Source organism: Sarcophilus harrisii, chromosome 1 (assembly GCF_902635505.1).
Source record: "Sarcophilus harrisii chromosome 1, mSarHar1.11, whole genome shotgun sequence".
Taxonomy (NCBI): domain Eukaryota; kingdom Metazoa; phylum Chordata; class Mammalia; order Dasyuromorphia; family Dasyuridae; genus Sarcophilus; species Sarcophilus harrisii.
The window spans coordinates 644,072,149-644,093,938 of NC_045426.1; the positions used below are offsets into that span (position 1 = coordinate 644,072,149).

General features: G+C 43.8%; 1 protein-coding gene across 18 annotated transcripts in view; it reads left to right on the top strand.

Annotated features, from left to right (window-relative positions):
• SCRIB (scribble planar cell polarity protein) overlaps window positions 1-21,790 on the top strand; it is a 69,561-nt gene that overhangs the window by 43,051 nt on the left and 4,720 nt on the right. For 4 of the 18 annotated variants that reach the window (XM_031947414.1, XM_031947421.1, XM_031947411.1 and 1 more), the window contains 14 exons: window positions 3,927-4,265; window positions 4,782-4,841; window positions 13,673-13,723; window positions 14,125-14,166; window positions 14,411-14,530; window positions 15,074-15,187; window positions 15,469-15,628; window positions 15,754-15,880; window positions 16,424-16,510; window positions 16,690-16,878; window positions 19,076-19,204; window positions 19,413-19,576; window positions 19,821-19,858; window positions 20,434-20,508. In XM_031947414.1, the coding sequence (XP_031803274.1) occupies window positions 3,927-4,265; window positions 4,782-4,841; window positions 13,673-13,723; window positions 14,125-14,166; window positions 14,411-14,530; window positions 15,074-15,187; window positions 15,469-15,628; window positions 15,754-15,880; window positions 16,424-16,510; window positions 16,690-16,878; window positions 19,076-19,204; window positions 19,413-19,576; window positions 19,821-19,858; window positions 20,434-20,508 (1,695 nt within the window). The remainder of the gene's footprint in view (window positions 1-3,926; window positions 4,266-4,781; window positions 4,842-13,672; window positions 13,724-14,124; window positions 14,167-14,410; window positions 14,531-15,073; window positions 15,188-15,468; window positions 15,629-15,753; window positions 15,881-16,423; window positions 16,511-16,689; window positions 16,879-19,075; window positions 19,205-19,412; window positions 19,577-19,820; window positions 19,859-20,433; window positions 20,509-21,790) is intronic. The other 14 variants (XM_031947412.1, XM_031947415.1, XM_031947417.1 and 11 more) reach the window with 14 other exon arrangements.

Here is a 21,790-nt window from a genome sequence, read left to right on the forward strand (position 1 = left end):
ATTTTCTCTCTTTCTTCTCCCTCTCTCATCCCTTTCTCTCTCTTTCCTTCTTCTCTTCCTCTATCTCTCCCTCTGTGCTCCTTTTCTTATTCCTCTTTCCCTTTCCCCCTTTCTTCATCTCTCCTTTTCCTTCTTCTCTGTCCCTGAATTCTATAGTGAGCTATATAAGGGTGAATAGGAAGTTTTATAGAGTTTAGGACCAATAATGACAAAGAGTTTGGGAGAATTGAGTAGGAAAGATTTCTAGATAGAATTGGGCCTTAAAGGCTAGATAGGATATAGGAAGGCTAGAAGAAGGAAGCATTTATCAAGTTGGAGGAACAGTATGGGCAGAGATGAGATCAGGAATCCACAGGACATGTTCAAGATACAATGAAGAGACTTACCAGCTGAAACTGAGGATGAGGCAGGGAGGAGAGACTTTCAGAAAAGTAGGTTGGGCCCAGATTGCCAGGATGAGGAAGGATTTGGAGTTGATCTGGAATAGGTAATTGGGAAACCAGTAAAACACTGGGCATATAGAAGACTATTAGTTGATTGATTATAGATACTCCAACCAGACATGACCTGGTAAGAATAGTATTTTAAAATAGATTGAAAAGGAGACTGGAATTAGGGAATTGGTTAGACTAGTATCATGACTTGGTTTAGAGGCACTGATATGGGTTCCCTGAGGTACAGCAACAGTAAATTCATAATAAGTGCCTGTAGTATGTGGAACATTGGAACACACACAATATGACCACATCAGGTGAGATAAGACAGTTCATTTCCCTGGAGGTCTCTTGGTAGAGATGGAGTGTGAAAGGATGAAGGCTAGAAATAACTTTGGAGGTCTTGGTGACTTACAGAGTAGCATAGAAAGACACCCTCTGTGCTTGGCCCTGACTCTCCTCACTAACCTTGTGGTCATAGGCAGGTCAGGTCCCCTTGATCTCTGTGAGTTACAATTTCTTCCTCTATAAAATGAGAAAGTTTTAGATTTGATAACTTTTAAGTTCCCATTCAGCTTTAAAACTGTGATATTAAGGAGAAGTCAAAGAGAACTCCTGACTCTATTAGCCTAGGTGATCCTGCAAGTTAGAAAGAAATTTGATAACCCGATGAGCCCGAGCAACTAAGCTGTACAGTAACCTTAGCACTTAAAAGAAATAGCAGGGCTACTGATATAAAATGGGGGATTACATACTAAAGGTCTTAAGTTGAGAGATGAGCAGAGGGTTAGTTAGAGACTATTAAGTCATGGCCTATGTGTTAATCTGACCTAGAGGTTGGGAGGAGGAAAATCTATCAGGAAAAAAAGAAGGAAATCAGAAAACACCAAAATTATTATTATGGCATATTATTATAGAGGTTAAAGAAGAAAAGTTTCAAGAAAAGGAAAGGTCAGCAGTATTAAATGTTATAGGTTTTACTAAAGTCTCCCCATTTTTCCAAATGTGGCTTTGTACATTAATCTTTCCCTCATTCCTCAACGCTTTCTCTTCCATGTAGGGTCTTTCCCACAGTTCTGTTCCCTCCTCATTTTTTTTTTTCCTCTCCCCTCCCCTCAGCAGATAAAAATAGCCAGCTGGGTGGGTGTGACCAAGGGCAGGCCAGCAGCTGGGAAGCCCAGGACCCTCAGGAATGTTGAAGGGCTGTGAAAAGGGTGTAGCCCAGGGCAGCTCTAGTCCTGGAGACCAGTGTTCTCCAGAGGAGGTGAGGAGACTACAACTCTGTTGGGGGGCTCTGTGAAGACTTAGTTTGGGGGAGGATTTTGAGAATACCTGTACAGTAGGGTGCAGGGAGGGAGGTTAGTTTAAAGGTGGGTTATAAGAAAAGATGCATGAAGGAAAAAGGGGAAAGTGGGAAGGGTATGGGGGACATAAACAAGGTTCCAATGCTTTTAGAACGTAGAATCTAGGGATTTAATTTTGGTACTAACCCCCTCCCATCACTCTCCCTGATCCTATACATTTTCCATTCTCCCCCACATTCCTCTCCCCTTTACTTTTCTGCACTATCCTCAACTCCTTTCTCAGATTCCACTCCTTTCCCTTTGAGCTTTCTCCCATTCCTTTTTCTTTCCTATCCTTTATCCTACTTATCTCTTTTTCCATGTTTGCTAAATTTTTGAGTAGGATCTTGTACAGGAAACCATCAGAAAGAGGGTCCATAAATAAGCTGGTCAAAAGAAAGAAGCCATCAAGAGATTTGAAACAGGCCATTTGGTAGTATTGTCTAAGTATTGTCATGAATGGGAAAGGAGATTTCATGCAATAGGCTCAATCAAGTCTGTGCTTTAATCTTTGTATACTGAGGGAAGGTACCAGGGAGATTCCTCCTTCTAACTTGCTTTTTGGAAGAACATCTGAGTTAGCAATAATAGAACAAGCAGTGGTAAATATGTAAAATATTCTAGACCTAATTAACACATTAGAGATCAGTAAATTCTCCTGTACGGGCCTTGGAGAGTTTTTAAAGATTTCAAGGATGAAATTGAGGAAAGCCTGATAAAAAATGTATAATGTGTCCTGACAAAACATGCACTGTTCAGGAGGCCTGGCACACAGCCAGCATGCCTCCCACTGGAGATGATGCTTGGAGCCAGGACGCCAGAGAGACAAGGCAGGCAGCTGTCCAGGCCCAATAAGGGGAGGACATAGCTAGACATACTTGGTCTTTTTTTTTTTTTCTTTTTTTTTTTAATGAATGTACATTTTCAGTCACAGAAATTTTTTTTCCATGGCCCATTGTTATTTATGTGGTAATTTAAATCAACTGCTATAGTGATACTCCAAAGGTAGTAACATAAAAGAGGTCTTGTTTTTAAAACTTGTATGTCCATAGATAGAGAATTGTGATAAGCAGGGAAGATCTTCCAGAGATGGGTATCAGAGACAGATTCTAGCTAACATTTTAAAAAAAATTATCTAGAAGAGGAAATGCACACTAAAATAGCCATAGTTGCAGATGATTCTCAGCTCTGGTGAGGAGTGAAATGATGTCCTAATAAAACAGAAAGAATTCTTGAAGTTGAACATGGAGATAGGGGAGCCATTAATATGAGCAAATGTAGAATGATATGTTAGGGAAGAAGTCATTCAACTGTAGGCTTCTGGATTTTGAACTCAGACTACTGAAGAGAAGATCCTAAGAATCGTTGTAGAGTAGATTCTGATTCAGGTAAGAGTTGACATTGGGCAGCCTTTACAAACCATTCCAGTTTTGTGGCTGTCCCTTGAGATCATGTGCTAAGAATATATAGTGATTAGATAGGTGGACATTATCAGCAAGGACTGGGAATAGGAGTACTAATGTTCACCTCCCCTCAGCTTTATCTAGTAGACATCATTCAAGATTTACCAGGGCCAAAGAAAGTTCACAAAAGGACAAGAAAATGGGAATGAGGCACTATTGTTGAAGACAAAGTGAAAAACTCAAGCCTTATGAATTTTTGGAAGTTGAAGACTAAGAGCAAAGTCTAAATTAGTAAATTCCTAAAATAGAGCAAATATGAACTAATGAATCAGAATGCAGACAGTAAATGATAAAAGCCTGAGGGGAAGGACTTAGGTAGGACATATAACAAAAAGTAGCCCTGGAAGTTTTACCAATCTAGAAATACAGATTCAAATAAAATTTTAATAAATCATGGAGTTCCAGGGTCTAGTTCATAAGACTTTAGGAATGTCTCTAACCTTCAGAAACATCAAGTTAACCATGACTTTTCCAAATCAACTTTTGATAACTTAGGCAGAGATGGGGTGGTAGACTGGCTGAATTGGGATTAATACCAGGGGAAGGGAGCATTGTTTTGGGCTTTTATTACACTGTGTCCATCATCTTTCCTCATCTCTTCTGCCATGTTCCTTCCTCACTTGCTCTCCTTTTCTGTGTGTTCCATCTCTGTCGGTCTGTCTTCCATTTCTCTCTCTCATGTGAAGCTCCAGTTTTCCTCTCTCCTGCGTGACACTCTCTGGGAGCCAAAGCCCAGCGCGATGGACAGAGCCCCAGCAGGCCTGCACAGAGCTGAGGGCAACTCAGAGGTCTCAGCCTTGACCCAGCCTAGCAAGGGCCCCACTGGGTTTACCCCAGTCATGGGTGCCTCCCCACGAAGTTCTGAAGAGCCATTGGGGGAGGGGGAAAGCCTGGTGGATTCCAAGTCAATTCCGTTTGGGGAGAACCCTTTTGTGCTGGCCAACCGGGGAGCATCATGCCTAGGGGGCCCTCCCCTGGGATATGGCCAGGGAGGGGTGCTGAAGACCAGCCTCTGCATCCCCAAGGCAAGCGGCTCTTTACCATTACCCTAATACCTGTGTCATGGAAACTAACCTGGGATTTGGGCTGGAGATTAGGGTGATTGTAAGAGGCACTAATGTGGTCCCTAATTTCTCCTCTAGAAAAGGGGCTTGAGGAAGGAGAAAAACTGGGGGACACTAACTATGCCCTCTCATTGCCTTCCCTCATCTGTAGGTCTCACAGTATTTTCTTCCTTCTGTTCATTTATTTCCCTATTCTCTATGAGGACACCTATAGAGGATACTTGATGCCTTTTTGGTCCTACCCACAAATCATTTAGCCTACTCTTGACCCTTCACACCTATCCAACTTCATGTACTTTTCTCTGTCCTAGCCTTTTAACTCTGTATCCATGTAGACATATATTGATATATGCATATACACATGTATAATATGCATAAACTTATATGGACCTGATGAAATTTGACTGTGTCTGTGTGTCCATCCTCCCATCTTTCCCCCTCCATTATCTCACAACCTGGTTTCCTTTTCTCTCCTAGGTTTCTCCAGGGGCCATAGGAAACCCTCTTGATGCCCCCCGCTCTCCCAGTAGCCAACAGGTAAGTTTCACTGAAGAATGAGACTAAGAGAAGAGATTGGACTGGAGAGTGTGTAGTTGGGGGGGGCGGGGGGGAAGAGTGGCAGGGGAATCTCTTTCCTGATTAGGATCTGTCAGTTGAATACATTTTTAATCAAGACCTCTTGAATCTTCAGGAGCCCAGAGTTTGATGACAGAGACCTGCCCCTTTCCCTTCAGGAATCCCTGATGTGATTGGAATGACAGAACAGTTAATAAGTAACTTTCAGTTATCCATAGAGCAAATCTGTCCCGAGGGCTAGTATGTACAGAACACTGAGCTGTGGTCCTGAGGGAGAAAGAGAGAGTAGTAAAACCAGGACCCTGCCCTCACGCAGTCACTCAGTTCAGGAGAAGACCGAGACAAGCACAGGACCTGAGAAGGCACAGTCTCCACGTCACTTCTGTAAATGTTTGTGAAGCACTGACAATGTCAAAGCTGTATGCAAGAGCTGCCCTACATAGAGAAAGAAAGGAGAAGTCAATATAAAATAATTTGAGGAATTAGGAGCACTAACAACATAGACAGACCAGAGGTACCTTTTCTTAGGGGCAGTCCCTGTGTTGGACCTTAGGGATGCTGAATGGTGAAGGGGAAAAGAAAGTTCATTCCAAGCACAGGGACAGTTTGCAAAGGCATGGAGTGGGGAGGTGGATGGTCAAGTTCAGTGAATATTGAGTTGGCCAGATTGTCTAAAGCATGAAGTATGTGAAAGGGAACAGTGTAAAATGCTAGAAAGGTAGGCTAGAGTTACCTGATGGAAAAGTTCTTTATGTGTCAGGTTTTGGATTCTTGTTTTATTCCACAGGCAGTAGGGAGCCACTGAAGACTTTTGAGCAGGGGAGTATGATATGCTTGCTGGCTTGTGCTTTTGGCAGTTCTGTGGAAAGGTTGAAGGGAAGAAGGGAAATCAATTAGGCTATTCTAAACGTCTAAACTAGGACATTGGTCATTTGAGTGGTTTGAGAACAATAAATGTAAGAAATAGTATGGAGACAGAATTAACAAAGTTTGGCAACTGATTACATACGGATGATGAATATAGAGAAGAGAGTTAAAGATCATTTCATTCCAAACCTGTGTAACTGGAAGGATAGTGGTGCTCTTAGAAAGGGAGAATTTTTAAAAAACATTTTATTTTTTCCAAATACATGTAGTTTTCAACATTCATTTCTGTAAGACTTTGTGCTCTAAATTTTTCTCTTTTCTTTCCTCACCTCCTTCTTCCCCCAAGACAGCATTATATATATGTTAAATATGTGCAATCCTTTTAAATATAGTCCCATATCTGTCATGTTGAGCAAGAAAAATCAGACCAAAAGAGAGAAAAAACCATGAGAAAGAAATTTAAAAAGTGAAAATAGTATGCTTCAATCCATATTCAGTCTCCGTAATTCTCTCTCTGGATGTGATTGCATTTTCCATCCCTTGATTGTCTTGAATCATTGCATTGTTGAAAAGAGTCAGGTAAGGGAGAAGTTTGTAAAGGCTGGTTTAGTGGAGGAAGAGAATGAGTTTCATTTTGAACACATTAAATTTGAGATGCCCATGATGGGGGCCTCCAATTGGATATGTACAACATATAGTTGGTGATTCAGCATTGCAATATAGGAGAGGGACAAGAGCTGGTTATATAGACATGGGAATACTCTATATCAAGATAGTAATTGAATCTATGGAAATTGAGACTACCAAGGTAAGGGGAATATGTTAAAGAGAAGAGGATCCAGGAAAGAACTTTGGGGTAGAGGGAAACAAAGGAAATTGACAAGGTAAATTAGTTAGCTAGGCATTTCATAAAAAGTTCATTAGAAAGGTACAAAGTGCTATAAACAGTTGGAAGAACATTGTTGCGGATCAAGGAAGCTCCTCTGATGGGTGAGAGATTCAGTAGGCAAAGGGAGTATGGAATTATAGACAGTTCTTGTTTTGTGTAAGTGGGCCTTCCAAAGACTTCTACTTACAGTAGTACACTTTATGTGATAAGAATTTGTGCATGGAGGGGGAGGAAGGCAGAAAAGGAGCTAGACACCTGTGGAGGGAGGGAGCCAGCACACAGTTTTAAGGGACATGCAGGGGTTGGTGCCTGAATAGTAACTGACTAAAAGCAGGCATGAGAGTGGATAGACAGATGCAGCAAAGGTTTATTCTCTTCATGTTGAAGGTTTCAAACCAAGCAGCAGTGTATGTAGTGTGATGGTGGTGGTGGTTCTACTTTTTGGAGGTTTTATTTTTTTAATTGTGGAGGGAGGGAGAGGAGAGAGATTGTGGAGTGCTAAACGAAGGGACAGGAGTTGAAGAGAAAAGAGGAAGAAGGGGAGAGATGGGAGTGGGGGAGTGAGAGAAAGGGAAGGAAGGGAGAAGGGAGAGAAACAGAACACGTACAGAACTGTACAGTCAAGTTTACAGGTGTTTTTTTGGATTGCAGATTTCTTTCAGAATTCTTTATGCAAATTGGCCTCCCTGGCAGGCTGGTACCAGATTCTGTTCTTGGCAGGCAGTGATAGGGACTGCAGTGGCAGTGACAGCAGCGTCTTTGCAGCCTGTCAGAAGCTGCTTCAGCGGGGACGAAGGGGGGAGCATGCAGAGCTCCTGAGAAGAGAGGGACATCTGCAGAAGGGTGCATAATAAGTGAGAACTGATTGTATAAGCATAGGGATAAACAGGTGGGAAAACATAGGGCATGTTTGGTGAATAAAAAAGTAGTCCAGCTTATTGGATTTTAGAATTAATCAATCACTTCTTGCTATGTGCTAGTACAGGAAATATAATTAGAAAAGTGAGACAACCCTTACCCTTTGTGGTATTGGTTCAGTAAAACATATTCACAGCCAGTAAATGTTGGCTATGTGCAGAATACATGCTATTGGGGAGATGGGTGGGGAATCAGGGAAGAAGGGGATAATTGAGCTGATCCTTGAAGAAAGCTCAGGGTTCAAAAAAGATTAACAATTTAGAGCTAGAAGGAATTTCAAGAGTTCTGTAGTCCAGCCCAGATCAAATAGATAAGGAAAGACTCAGAGAGGGCACAAGTGACAAATACCACATTTAAACTTGATGTCCTAGAGGATACCCAGTTTGAAATAATCTAGGAGGAAGCTAGTGCTGACAGGCTGGAGCTCAGGGTAGAGTGGAGGACTAGAATTTGAGATCTGGAAATTATCTGCAGAGAGGTGACATCAGTATAGAATATGCAGAAAAGTAATATAAGAGATCTGAAAGAATAGTTTGGCACAAAGTATCAGAGGGTCTTGAATACATGAACAAAGCATTTATTTTGTACAAAGCACTAGGGTTACAAATGGAAAAGTTAGACGGTCCCTGCCCTCGGGGAGCTCATATGGGGGGACAACACACACACACACTCACATACTCACACACATTCACACACATATAAGGTTTCAGCTGCAAGTCAGATGGAATGGTCCCTGGTGCTTGAGGTACAACAAATAGTCATGCCTCTCAGTTTCTGATGTTAAACTATTTGACAGCACCAAGGCTCTGGTGGCAAGAACTTTCCTTTCTGGATCTTCAGTTGTTGTGGCTGTAGTTCCTGCAGGGGCAGTAACTTGTCTGCCTCTCCAGGGAGGTGGTTTCCCAATATGGTGACTGCAGACACAGGCTTAAGAAGCATTGCTGTTTGTAAGATTCTTGGGTTCAGTTAGTCAACAGTCATTTATTCAACACTTGTAGTGTTCAGGGAATTGTATTAAATGCTGGAGACACCAAAAATGACCAAACCCTTCCCTCTCTCCTCCCCTCCCCCCCAAAAAAAGTATCTGCTCTCAAGGAATTCCCACTCTAATGGTGGAGACACTATGCAAACAACTGTACAGACAAGACACAGTGTATCCCAAATCTTTTAACTACACTAAGCTTTTTAGGAGACCCTCTATACAGAATAAATGGGAATATGCAGTCAAAAGGAAGATGATGGCCAAAGGAGTGGTCATAGTTTGACTTGTCTGACCCTAGCTGCCTCCTGTCTCTCCCCCGGAGTACCTTGCTGTTCCAACTCAGTTGGCTTGTTCATCATTGAGTTGGTTGGCAGTTAGTGCAGATGAATGTTACCTTCTCCATAAGAGTTGCTTCTCTGGATGATCGCTCTGAGTGCCGAGCTGGAAGCATAACTGATGGGATAGGAGTGCTGCCTACATCTCCAGTCTTATCTGCTGTTGATGGCAGTTGGTCAGCAGTTGTTCCTGGTGGTGGTAAGGAAGGTGGACCTCTTCTCAATAATGACTTCTTCTCTAAGTATTCAAATCTAGGATTGGGTTGGAAGCAAGTCTAGTGATTTGAATGAATCTCCTCTTCCCAAAGCTCTTGGTTTCAGGGTCCAGTAAGGTGTAAAGGAAAATGGTGATCAAAGTGCTGGTGATTTGAGTTGCCTGGCACCTGCCACTTTCTGTTACAGGAATTTGACCATTACTTAATAGGCAGTTAGAAGCTATTGAAGACTTGAATATGTTGAGATAGATGGATTGGATTTTTTGTTTCATTTTTTCATTATATCAAGTGCTTAGTACACAATCTTAGATGTTTAAATAATAAATGTTTTTTAGATTGGATTAAAGAGGAAAATTCTCTAATTATATCTATGAATAAAAAAGATAATCGAAGGTGGTTTGGAGAGGGACATAAAAGCAAGAAAAGCTGTTAGGAGGCAACACTAGATAAGGTAGCAACAAGAACCTTTACTCAGGATGATGGCAAAATAGGCACAGGGAAAATCCAAATGGATTCAAGAGGCATTAAAGAGGTACAATTGACCGAGTTGGTAATTGATTAGAATTGAGAGTTAAGAGAGAGGAATTAGAGGTCGTAATTTTGAAAGGAATAGTACATATCATAGAGTTTGTCTTCTCATTTTATAGATTAGAAAACAGGCTCAGAGAGAATTAGGGAGATAGATGAACTTGGAAAATAGGTCAAGGGACCAAAGATCATAAGGACAAAAAGAAAATGTGCCAATAAGACAGAAAGGCAAAATAAGTAGGAAAGAGGAGAATCTGTGAATTGTAAATTGTAAATTGATTTTGTGAGTCATTGAAGTAGAGAACCACTAGCGGATATTTAAGACTACAAGTCAGTAAATACAAAGGACAAGTAGTTGAGGTTTATATTCTGTAGTGCTTTATTTATAAAACATTCGATGTCCATTAAATCATTCCATCATCATAGTGTCTCAGGTAGTTAAGTAGGTAGTCAGAGGTATGCTAGAGCCAGCTTCTACTGAGTCAAGAACCCGTTAATTGTTAAACTTTCACTATGAGTATTTATATATGGAAAAATAGGCAAATGGCTACAAATTGAAACTTGATTTTTTGTTTTTTTGATCATGTAGACATAAAGTGGTGGAGAAAATGTTAATAATGCAGATTAAACCTCAAAGTGTGTCCTGTGTACATTTAAATTTGTTAAACATTTGTCAGGACACTGCTGTGGGTAGTTAGAAGTATTATTCTTATCTTACAAATGAGGGAAACTGACACTTAGAAAACAACAGCCTTAACTTACCTAAGCTTTACACACAAGTCAGTTAAGTGGAAGAGCCAAGACCTACTTCCCAGCCTCTTTCTCCTATACCACAATGAATCACTTAGAGTAAGTGAAAAAATCTAGTTGGGGACTAATCAGGCAAAGATGAATAGAAGAAATATATCTTGAGTGTGCCTTTAATAATTATCATCATACTGAAAAAAAAATCTTTGTAGGCCTATTAAGGATCAGAAAATAGTAGTTTTTGACTCTGTAAAAAGGAGTAGGGAGGATAATTCAGAAAAGGACCAAGGACCAAGTGTTCAATAAATGTTTTTTGTCCATAAAGATAACTAACCGTAAGGGGGATATGCTTTGACCTTGTCTGTAGAGAGTAATGTCTGAAGCCAGTGTGGTTCATAAGGTCAAGCCTCAGGCTAAAAGAAATTGATTTACTAACACCACCTTAGGTGAAGTACCTAATGTGGTCCCCACACTTTTGGCCAAAAGGGTCCAGACCATTAGCAGCCACGGGAGAGGCAAAGGACAGAGCAAAGTATAAATAGAGCCTGGGAGGCTGTTATCCTGGGTAGATGGGAGGAAGCCATTTATAAAAGACCTTAATCTAGGAACTTGAGGGTAGAGATAGTATGTAGAGACCAGACAGGGGTGGGGAAAGACATCTATTGACAAAGTCAGGGGCCATTTGAGGAAGAAAAGTTCATTTTACAGGATGTCAGGATTATCCAAGTAAAGAGATTAAGTTGAAAAGGAGTCTTTCAGAGGATGATTAGGAAAGGACAATTTAAATTAAGTAGAACAGTATAGCCAGCAAGTGTGTGGTGCTGTCTATCACAGAGACTTCCCTAAAGAAGCAAAGTCTAGAAGTGAATGGGCACATCTTTGGATAGATAGTTGTGAGCAGGGATGGATTCCTAAGAATTACTTTGAGGATTGGTCTCCTAGCAATTTTTTTTTTATAAATTCTGAAAAGTTCTTTCAGATAAGGAGGACAATGTGAAAAAAAGATAAGATGAGAATGTTTATACCTTCTTTTAGTCTTTTTTTTTTTTTTAATTTAATAGCCTTTTATTTACAGGTTATATGCATGGGTAACTTTACAGCATTAACAATTGCCAAACCTCTTATTCCAATTTTTCACCTCTTACCTCCTACCCCCTCCCCTAGATGGCAGGATGACCAGTAGATGTTAAATACATTAAAATATAAATTAGATACACAATAAGTATACATGACCAAAACGTTATTTTGCTGTAGAAAAAGAATCAGACTCTGAAATATTGTACAATTAGCTTATGAAGGAAATCAAAAATGCAGGTGGGCATAAATATAGGGATTGGGAATTCAATGTAATGGTTTTTAGTCATCTCCCAGAGTTCTTTCTCTGGGCGTAGCTGGTTCAGTTCATTACTGCTCCATTGGAAATGATTTGGTTGATCGTTGCTGAGGATGGCCAGGTCCATCAGAACTGGTCATCATATAGTATTGTTGTTGAAGTATATAATGATCTCCTGGTCCTGCTCATTTCACTCAGCATCAGTTCGTGTAAGTCTCTCCAGGCCTTTCTGAAATCATCCTGTTGGTCATTTCTTACAGAACAGTAATATTCCATAATATTCATATACCACAATTTATTCAGCCATTCTCCAACTGATGGACATCCATTCAGTTTCCAGTTTCTAGCCACTACAAAAAGGGCTGCCACAAACATTCGTGCACATACAGGTCCCTTTCCCTTCTTTAGTATCTCTTTGGGATATAAGCCCAGTAGTAACACTGCTGGATCAAAGGGTATGCACAGTTTGATAACTTTTTGAGCATAGTTCCAAACTACTCTCCAAAATGGTTGGATTCGTTCACAACTCCACCAACAACCTAGCAATTTTTTTTAAATGATTTGGGAGAAATAGTGCACACCAAGATTACTATGGATCATTCATTCATGGATGAGAGAGCATCCTGATCGGCTCAAATGACAGTGAGAATTGTTGCAAGGAGGTCAGAGAGACAAGATAGCAAGTGTAAAGTGATATATTTGGAGAGGAGTTAGTAAACTGTAGTTATGTAGGAACTTGAGAATCATTGCATTAGCACATGTGCCATGTGCCATGGGTCCAAATGGCCAGCAAAGATCTAGGTCCTCTCAAGAAGGAATTAAAAGCAGAACTACAATTTTTTTTCCCTTATACAGCTTGGAGTTTGGGTTGCAGGTCTGGCTACCAAACTTAACTAGAGACAGAAATGGGGAAAGGGACTGCTAACATGAGCCCAGTGATAAATTTGGAGACCTCAGATGTTTAAGCCAAACCATATATATTAAGCTTGCATCCTCTTGGTTGAATTGGTTTTGTGTCAGGGGCTAAGTCATATGAAGTTGAACTAAAAAGATTAGGCTTTCTTATTCAGGGAGGAGGACTCAAACTGAGAAGAAAGGATGTAGTTAATAGTAATAAAGCTTTGAAGAGGCTGTTGTCTGGAGAGGTAAAGACAGATAAGGAAAATGCCTAAAGAGAGAGAGTTTGGTTTGATGTGAGGAACAATGTCTTAACATTTAGAGCAGAAATAGAATGGAATGTCTTGTAGGGTCATAAAGTCCCTGTCACTAGAGTTTTTCAAGTACAGACTGGATAGCCACCTGCCAGGAACATATCCTGCCACAGATGGAATATTGGACTGAGTAATCTCTGGTCCCTTCTGGAAATCTATAGTTCTAGGGGAAATAGACATTTGCTTACCAAGAAGAGCTAGGATCCCTTTTGTTCACCCTAAGCCTTTATTGCTACCCAGCTGAGCCCTTTGAGCCTTTTCCTGGGCTCTGCTTTGATGGTTATGCCTTTCCCTCTTAACCTTTCTTTCATTTCCCATCTTCCTCAGAGTGAGTAGCCATATTCAAGCTACTCTCTTGAGAGGACAACAAAATTTTCATAGTAGATTCTGAAGGGAAGTAAAGATGTTTGTGAGTGTCCCTAAACTAAGGTAAATCTAAGGTAACAGGGAAGCCAGATGTAAGCTCTGCCAGTAGTCTCCAAGGTCCCCCATGAGAAATGAGCCAGAGGAATTGGCTTAAGGGTCTGGAGGGTGGGGTTAAGCTGAGTTATTGGGAGGCAAAGCCTAAGAGAGGCTGCTGAGTTGAGAGTAGTCTTGGAGATCTGTGTTGAAGAGGGAGTAATAGGCTCAGAATTAGACAATTGCCAGTTAGCTCTGTACTTTCTGGCCTCTCTTGGTTGGGACCCTGTGGTTCATAGAGAGGAGCCCCTCTGATCTCTTCCTCTCTCTCCCACGGATCCCTCTGTACCTGTCTCTGGTGCCCTCAGCCACCTGCCTCCCCCCGACCCTTCCATCTGGTGGGCAGGGAGACCCGCTTTGTAAGTGTCTTACGTGCTGCAGCTCCTTCTGCTTGGCCTTCCCTCTGCCAGATGATCTCCAGTGTCTCTGTCCCCGCCTCTGTCTGTGCGTGTGCGCCTCTCCCTCTGGCACTTGATTGGGAGGAGCTACTAGCAAGGCATGTGCTTTGGGGCTTGGCCCCTGAGGTCTTGGGGTAGGCCAGGGCCTCCCTCATGAGCCTAATAGGATCCTTTTCCAGTCCACTTTATTCGTGGAGCTGTGGGGAGGGCAAGGAAGAGGTGACTTGAGATTCCCCACCTCCACTTTGCCCATTGGGCACGGGGTACAGCTTGGGGATGGGGCAGGCTGGCTACACTCTTGGCTGCTAGCTTTGGGGAGGGGGACGTTGAAAGGGAAGAAGCCATCTAATTCTTTGTTTCAGGCCTCCATCAGCTTCCTGCCCTCCCAGGAGGAGCACAAATCTGTGAGTGTCCTTTTTGCCCCCTGCTTTGCCTCTTAGCTTTGGGCTGCCTTTTGCAGCTCCGCACTGTTTCTCCAATTTCTCCTACTCCCTTTCCTTCCACTTTCCCCTATATTACATTCTTCCTATTTCTCAAACTGTATCCCCACCACCATATACGCTTCTGCTACTCTCCAACTTTTCTTTCTTTCTCCTTGTTTCTTTTCTTCCTCCCTCTGTCTTTTCTTCCTCACTGCCACCTGTACAGACTAAACCTGGGGTAATCCAGCCTCGGCCATGGCCAGTGGGATCCACCACATCTGGCGGTAGAGACAGCCCCAACCCCTTCCAGTCTTCACCCCTGCCCCGAACCTACAGCCCCAGTTCCGTAAGTGCCCCCTGCCCCACCCAGTTCACCCTGCAGGTCAGGGAAGGGAGACATCGTCCTGAGGAAGGAAGGTTCTCCCTCCATTTCCTACTCCCATTTAACACAGAGCATGAAGAACTAGATATCTGCCTTGGAAATTTGGGTCTGGGTTGGGAGTTGGTGGGGAGAAAAAGGAGGAAAGCAAGATTTGGAGAAAGGATTAGAACCTTTTAACTAGAATATTTGGAAAGTGAAGGAAATTGGGGGGAAAAACAAGGCCAAGTTAGAGGAGTCACCTTTCTGAGGATGAAGTAGCTGAAGATGAACTTGGCTGGAGAGGGTGAAGAGCTGTGGGAAGGGACATAGAGAGAAGCACTGGAGGAAATCTTCAGTCAGGCTATGGATGTAGACTCAGGAAGCATTTTTTATGGCCCTATTGTTCATCCTGTCTTCTTCCTCTGCCTTCTCCTTCCCCTTGTACTGCATTCCTTTTTACTGCTTTCTCTTTTTCTCCCTGTTCAACTCTTGTCTTTCCTTTCTCCTCTGTCCTCCTGTCCTCCACAGCCTCGTACCTGTCCTCCATCCCCACCCTCCCCCAGTGAGTTCCCTATCAATGTTAAGCAGGCCTACAGGACTTTTGCAGCTGTGCCCCCCCCTCACCCTCTGACAGAGGCTCAGGTATGGCCTGACCCTTGGGGATCGTCTGATTTCACCCCTGCCCCTCTCTAAGGCTTCCCAATCCCACCCAAGTAGCCAGTTATTTCCAGTTTTCATTGGGTACCCCCTCCCCTCCACCTAGTTTTCCCACTAGGAGCTACACATGCAGCCAAGCCCCAAGTGGCTCCAAGTTACCCAGTGGTGAGGGGGGGACAGGTGGAGAGGTGGTGATCTTGGAAGCCATAGATGAGAGATGAGGATTTAGGTGACTGGAATCAGCTTTCTCCTTCCCCTCTTCCCAGGTGGTACCTCCTGGAAATGCTGCCAGCCCAGAACAGTTGTCTTTCCGTGAGAGACAGAAATACTTTGAGCTGGAAGTGAGACCTCCCCAGGCTGATGGCCCACCAAAGAGGGTATCCCTGGTTGGTGAGGATGACCTGAAAAAGATGAAGGAAGAAGAAGGTAGGAAAAGGACTTGAAGGGAAAGGATTGGGTCAAAGTCTAATTCTTGGTATTTGTTGGGATGGGAGGCTATCTGGAAGTCTCCACTGAAGCTTTTTGTCCTTCTCTTCCTTCCTCTGCCCTAGCACGGAAGTTACAGCAGAAGCGGGCTCTACTTCTTCAAGAGGAGGAGGAGGAGGAAGCAGAAGAAGTTGTAGCCCCTGCCCCTGCTCCAGTGGAAGGACTGGAGTCCCCGGGAGAACAGAAGAGCTGGTAAGAACCTGGGGCTTTCCTGTAGAGTAAGTCAGTCCAGTAAACACTGACATGGTAGCTGGGGTTTGGCAAATAAACCCATGAAATCCAGGCTAAGCCTCCCATCTCACCATTCTCTGCTAGTTGTCTTGAAAATTGGTAACTGTTGATGTGAGGCTTCTTTAGTTGGGACTTCACATGTTTGGCAAAACCTCCGCGTTTTCATGGCTGGGAGGAAGAGCATTCTCTGTTCCTTATTAAAGGGTTTTAGATATGCCTTGTTCAAGGCAAGGGGTTCAGTCACACTTCAGGCTGGACTGACCATCTTTGGACCTCCCAGAGGACAGTGGGGGCCCCCGATGCCAAGGGGTTGTTATGGCTTAGAGTTTTGAAAGACTCTTTGTCATTGAGCACAACCAGTGGCAGGTTAGCCCAGGGTGAGGTGGCTTATTGACTTCTGCTAGAGGGTGATGCTTTGAGACTTCATTAGGAGCTCCAAACAAAGAAAAAGAACTTAGAGACAACTTAAGCTGTCAGAACAAGATTTGCTCCTTTGCCTTCCAGCCTCCCTCAAACTGAGCCCTCCAATTCCCAGAGGAACTCACTGGAAGAAGGACCCCAACAAGAGCTGCGGTCCAGCTACTCGGCTAGGTAAACAAGGCTATGGAGGGTTATGGAGGGCTCCAGAGGGAGACAAAAGTTTGGGGACGGGCTCAGGATAGATCCAGTGCCCTGTATCCTAGGAACTGAGAGGTTGGGGAATGGTCCCAACTTGCTTGCTGCCTTTTTGACATTGAGTTTCTTCAGGTAAATCCTTGTGTCACTTACAGGCTGAGCCCCATGTCATTGGGGGCCGGGGAATTGGGAGCCCCAGTCCGGACAGCTAAGGCTGAGCGACGGCAGCAGGAACGGTTACGCATGCAGAGTCCGGAACTACTGAGCGGACCTGAACGGGAACTATCTCCGGCTGAACGACGAGCTTTGGAGGCAGAGAAGAGGGCACTCTGGCGGGCAGCCAGGTGCCTGACCCCCTTCCACCTTGCTGTGTAGCCCCAACCTCCCCCTGGCATCTCAAGGAACTTGACCCCAAGGGGAAGAGAAAGCTAGTCTGTGCCGGACTCGCTGTGTGCCTGGCCTGCCTCTGCTGCTTAGGAGGCCAGCCGTGTTAGGCTGGGCTTGGGTCGAGACCAGCAGAGACAACAGGAGCTTTGGAGAAGAGAGAGGGATTGTTTCAATGCTCCCTGCTTAGATAAATAAGTTTTTCAGGATATATTATATGTGAGCTGAGAGCATGATAATGTGCGTAGAAAGGAATTCAAATCCTGCTTCTAAAAGACTCTGTGATCCTGGGCGAGTCATTTCCATTCCCTGTGACCGTCTGCTACAGAGTAGTTGTCTTTCTGCTTTGTTAGACAGTTTCCTCATCAGGAGTTTCTTACATCAATGCAGTCACAAGTATGGACAAAGACATGTTGAGATGCATTGACTGCAGGCATATGTGATCGGGTGTGGGACTGTAGGTGAGATGTGTGTGGTGCTGTGGACATCCCTGAATACTTGAACCAGTGATGAAGGCGTGCCTTGTTATATGGAGGTGGCTCCTTGTGGGCTGATGTCTGGGATGTGGGTGTGGATAGCAGAGAAACCGAATGAGGAGGATGTGGCCGCTGTGGGGTGATTGTCAGGAGTGGGTGTTTGCAGGGTGCATGGCTCTTAAAAAACATACATAAAGAATCATGTACCGAAGCCTGGGGGTGAGTGTCAGAAGTGTGTAATTGTAATGGTTAGGAGTTAGCCTTAAAGGAGACATGATTGTGGGGGGGCCTAGCAGTACACCGTTGAGTTTCCAGACTCTGGATGCTCTAAATCTTAACTCTGCCTCTGCTGTAAAGCTCAGACTTCAGAAGTGTAGCTTCTGGCCAGCTGTTGGTATAAGATCGCAGTTATCACTTTGTGTGGCCCAGTGTGTCCAGTGCACCAAAAACTGTGCCAATGGCTGTGGCATTTCAAGGCACAGAATGTTGACAGGCTAGTAGTTCATTACAGTTATAAACAGAATTACCTAGATATTCTTAGTCATCTTTTGTCCTCATTGCCCTTAGAAGTGTTTCTGATTGTCTTTTCTGGGTCCTAGCTCGTACTCTCCCCAGCTTCAGGAATAAAATTATTCAGATACTGCATTTCCTTCTTTTTAGGATCCCCATCCTTTGCTGGCTCACTTCACCTCTGGCCCTTTGCTCTCTCTTCTCTCCCACCATCTTTGAAAACTCTCATTTAGCCTGCGTTGGCAATTCTGTCTCTCCTTGGGTCTGAGCTATTTAGGGCCTATCCTATCTCTTCTCCTGTCCTCTAAATCCACTTTGTGGATTTAGACTTTGTGTCCAAGTGTGTCCAAGTATGACTCTGCCTTGACTATTTATCTTGGTTTAGTTTAGTTTGACCTCTCATTTCCGGGACTTGGGATAGTCCCTCGCTACCTCTTGTTTCTTCCCTGCCTGACCTGAGATTCACTCTCCAGCTGTGGACACTGAAAGGCCTCCTCATGTTAATAGCCTCAGTAATACTTCTGAACAATTTGCATTATCCCAATCAATGTGCCTCTTGTGGAAATATAACTCTACCTGCTTTTGGAGCTGTTACAGGACAAAAGATACTTCAGGGAAAAAAGAACATTCCTTAGTTAGTGGCAGGGTCGGTGATTTCAGAATGTCTACTATGAAAGAAGTAGCACTGGGGAAGGGGGGGGAAGGGCACTTTCTGGTCACTGTGTGTGTCTCAAAAAGTACCAGTCAGATGTACCTAGTTCTCCAAATCTTTCTAGAGAATCATTCCAGAATTGTATGGCCCTGTTTGATTGTCAGTTTAGGTTTAAGAACCTGTCCTTGGTCACATACTGCTTTTAAATTCATTTTTGTTAAAGCTGAAACCTTCATTTGCCTTCTAAATGTGGGGCTAGATGCTAGAGTCAAAGCCAGTATAAGATGATATGGGTGACTGTATTGGCTAAGACTATTAGCAGGACAGAGAAATTTGGTTCCTCAGCTCCCTGTTCTATTTTCTCCTTGCTTATTATTTTGATCTTCCTTCCAGTTCTCTGTTCTTAACTGTGCCCTTAATTGACCTAAAGGGCCCAAGTCTGGTTGCATTGTTTTCTATTCTCTGTCTCTCACTTGCTTTCTGTCTCTGTCTCTGTACCTCTGTCCTCATAACCCCCAGACCCTCAGCTTTGGACGACAGCCTTAGGGACTACGAGCAGGACCTGGCCCGTAGACTCTACCGGGCTCGCCAGCAGGGGCTTCCGCTCAGACCCACCCCCCGAGCTGGGCCAGGAAGTCCTGCCCCAAGGTGTGCATGGCCCTGCCTCCCAGCTGCATGCCTTAGGTTCTGGGCCAGGGTTTGGGGTCCTCCACGGGGAATATGGGACAGGGGAGAAGCTATGGCTCTCTAGTACCACTGGATCTTTTCTTGTCTATGGCCCTGAGTGGGCTGGGGTTAAGGAAAAGCCCAATCCTAACTCTTGTCTCCCCTGTCCACCCTGACTCTTTCTTTCCAGGATGAAGTCCTTGGAACAAGATGCTCTGAGAGCCCAGATGGTCATCGCCAAATCTCAAGAAGGAAGGGGAAAAAGGAGCCCCCTTGGTCAGCTGACAGAGGCCCCCTCACCTGCACCCACTCCCTCACCGACGCCACTTGAAGGTGGTGGGGATGGGGAAATTGGTCAGTTTGGATAATCTGGGGTGGGGGTTGGGACCGATCAGAGGATGTATAGTGTTAAAAAACAGGACTGGCTGGCAATCCAAGTAAGGAGTCAGAGATAAGTCTTTCTGGGAGTAGAGGGAAGTATCATTTGTTCTAGGGAGAGGAATGGGGGGGAAGGGAGGAGAGAATGATCATCATTCCTTAGGAATGGGGAGACATTTGAGGGGCACTGACTAATCTCTTTCTTCTTATGTTCCCCCAGATCTTAGCCCTAGGATTGTCACCTCCCCTGGCAGGCTGGTAAGAATGAGTCACTCCCTTAATCTGAGTTCCACTTTGTCCTTATTTCTCCACATTCCCTTCCCCTTTGTATAATTTTCTGTCTTCTTCACTTCCCTTCTCATTTGCCTCTATTTCTGCCTCTTAGGTTTTTACTCTTGTGTTTATAATTTCTACATCTATTCTGTGACCCTCCCCAGTTCTTTCCCATGCCTATTTCTGTGTCTCTGTACAGGTTTGTGTTTCCAAAGTCATGATGTCACCTCCAGAAGGCTTAGTCTGAGAAACAAAATCTGTATTGGGGTGCAGGGGTGGAGGGAAGTGGTCTAGAGGGATGGTGGTGACTAAGGACAATTCCCCACAGGGGCTGAAACATGAGCTGCATTCACCTCTCCCCCTCCTCCAACACGCGCACGTGCGCGCGCACGCACACACACACACACACACACACACACCCTTCAGTAATAAGAGCAGTGACATTCCCAGCCCTATTTTGGCCTTCAGAAGCCTTTTTCTTACACTGTCTCTCTTTCCTCTCCTCCCCTCCAAACTTCCCCCTTCCTTCCTTTCTTTTATGCTGTCGCTGTCCCCTCAAGTCCTTGTCTGAAAAGAAGTTTGACTACCGGGAATTTGCTGCTCTTCCTTCTTCCAGGCCTGTGTATGACATCCAGGTACCAGCAGACTTGTGTGTTATCCCTTCTTTGACTATGCTTTTGTCTGTCCCTCCTATTCCCACCCGTTGCTTTTTTATTGTTCCTCCCCAAGGAAACTACTAGTTGTCCCATCCCTTTGCTCTGCCCTCATGTTCCTGTCCCTGCTCCCCATAACACAAGCCTGTTGTTACAATAGCTGTCTGAGAAAGTTAGAGGCTATTCCATCCCAGCTCCCGTGACCCAATGTGCCACCGGGCTTCCTTCCAGGCCCCTAGAAAACAGAATATCATCTATGTGTTTCTCTCCTTCCTATCCCTGAGGTAGCACCTGGTTCTAGCAGGAGTTGGGGAAGATTGAGAAGGTTTCTGTTTTTAAACATAAGGAAACAAATTCTCTCCTCTTTGCTTCCCTACCACCCCACCCCACCCCCATCCCTTAGGTTGGAGATGGGCAACAAATATAAGAAAAGTACAAAAATTTTCACAAAAACTGCTTTCTAGAATGAATGCGCATATGATTTCTAAGCCTTTAGTTTTTTAATAACTAGATCCTATGCCTTGACTTTTGTGCTTTAGTCCATTTTGCTCCTATTTGAGCCTGGAATTCAGGGCACACATTCTAGAAGAGAGACAGACTCATGCCTTACCTGTCCTCTCACTCTCTTTCCAGGGCAATCGTACCCACTCGAGTCCTTTGTGGGATTGTTTCACTTTATTGGATTTGTATCCCCATGCCTAGCATAGTTAGCTTTTCTAGGTTCAACTTTTACTTGAGCGAGAATCTTCTCTGTAAAACCCAAGACAAGTGGTCATCCAGACTTTTTTTCAAGCATCTTATATGACAGAGAACTTGTCACCCATTTCACTTTGGGGATGGGTCTAGTTGTTAGAAGAATTTGCTTCCTTTTATTGAACCAATGTCTCTCTTCCTCTAATTTTTATCTAGTGATCTTGGTCCTCCCCATAAATCTAATCTCTCCAATACTTAAAAGCTCTATTAATTCCTGAAAATGTCTGTCAACTATCCATTTTCTCCTTCCTCTCTCCATCCCAAGAAGGCTACTCAGTTTCTTGTGTGTCATCCATCATAGTTTTGAGTTTCTGTTCCACACAACATCCTTCCTAAAATGTGACTCCCATAGCTCCAGATGTGATTTATAGGACCTTGACAAGTACGTGGTGTTCTCACCTGCCTCATTCTGGATATTCTGCTTCTGTCTTAAGGCTTTGTAATATTGCAGTATGAGACAGGATTTGAAGTCAGGCCTGTCTTCTTATAGTTTGAAGAATCAATCTGCTTT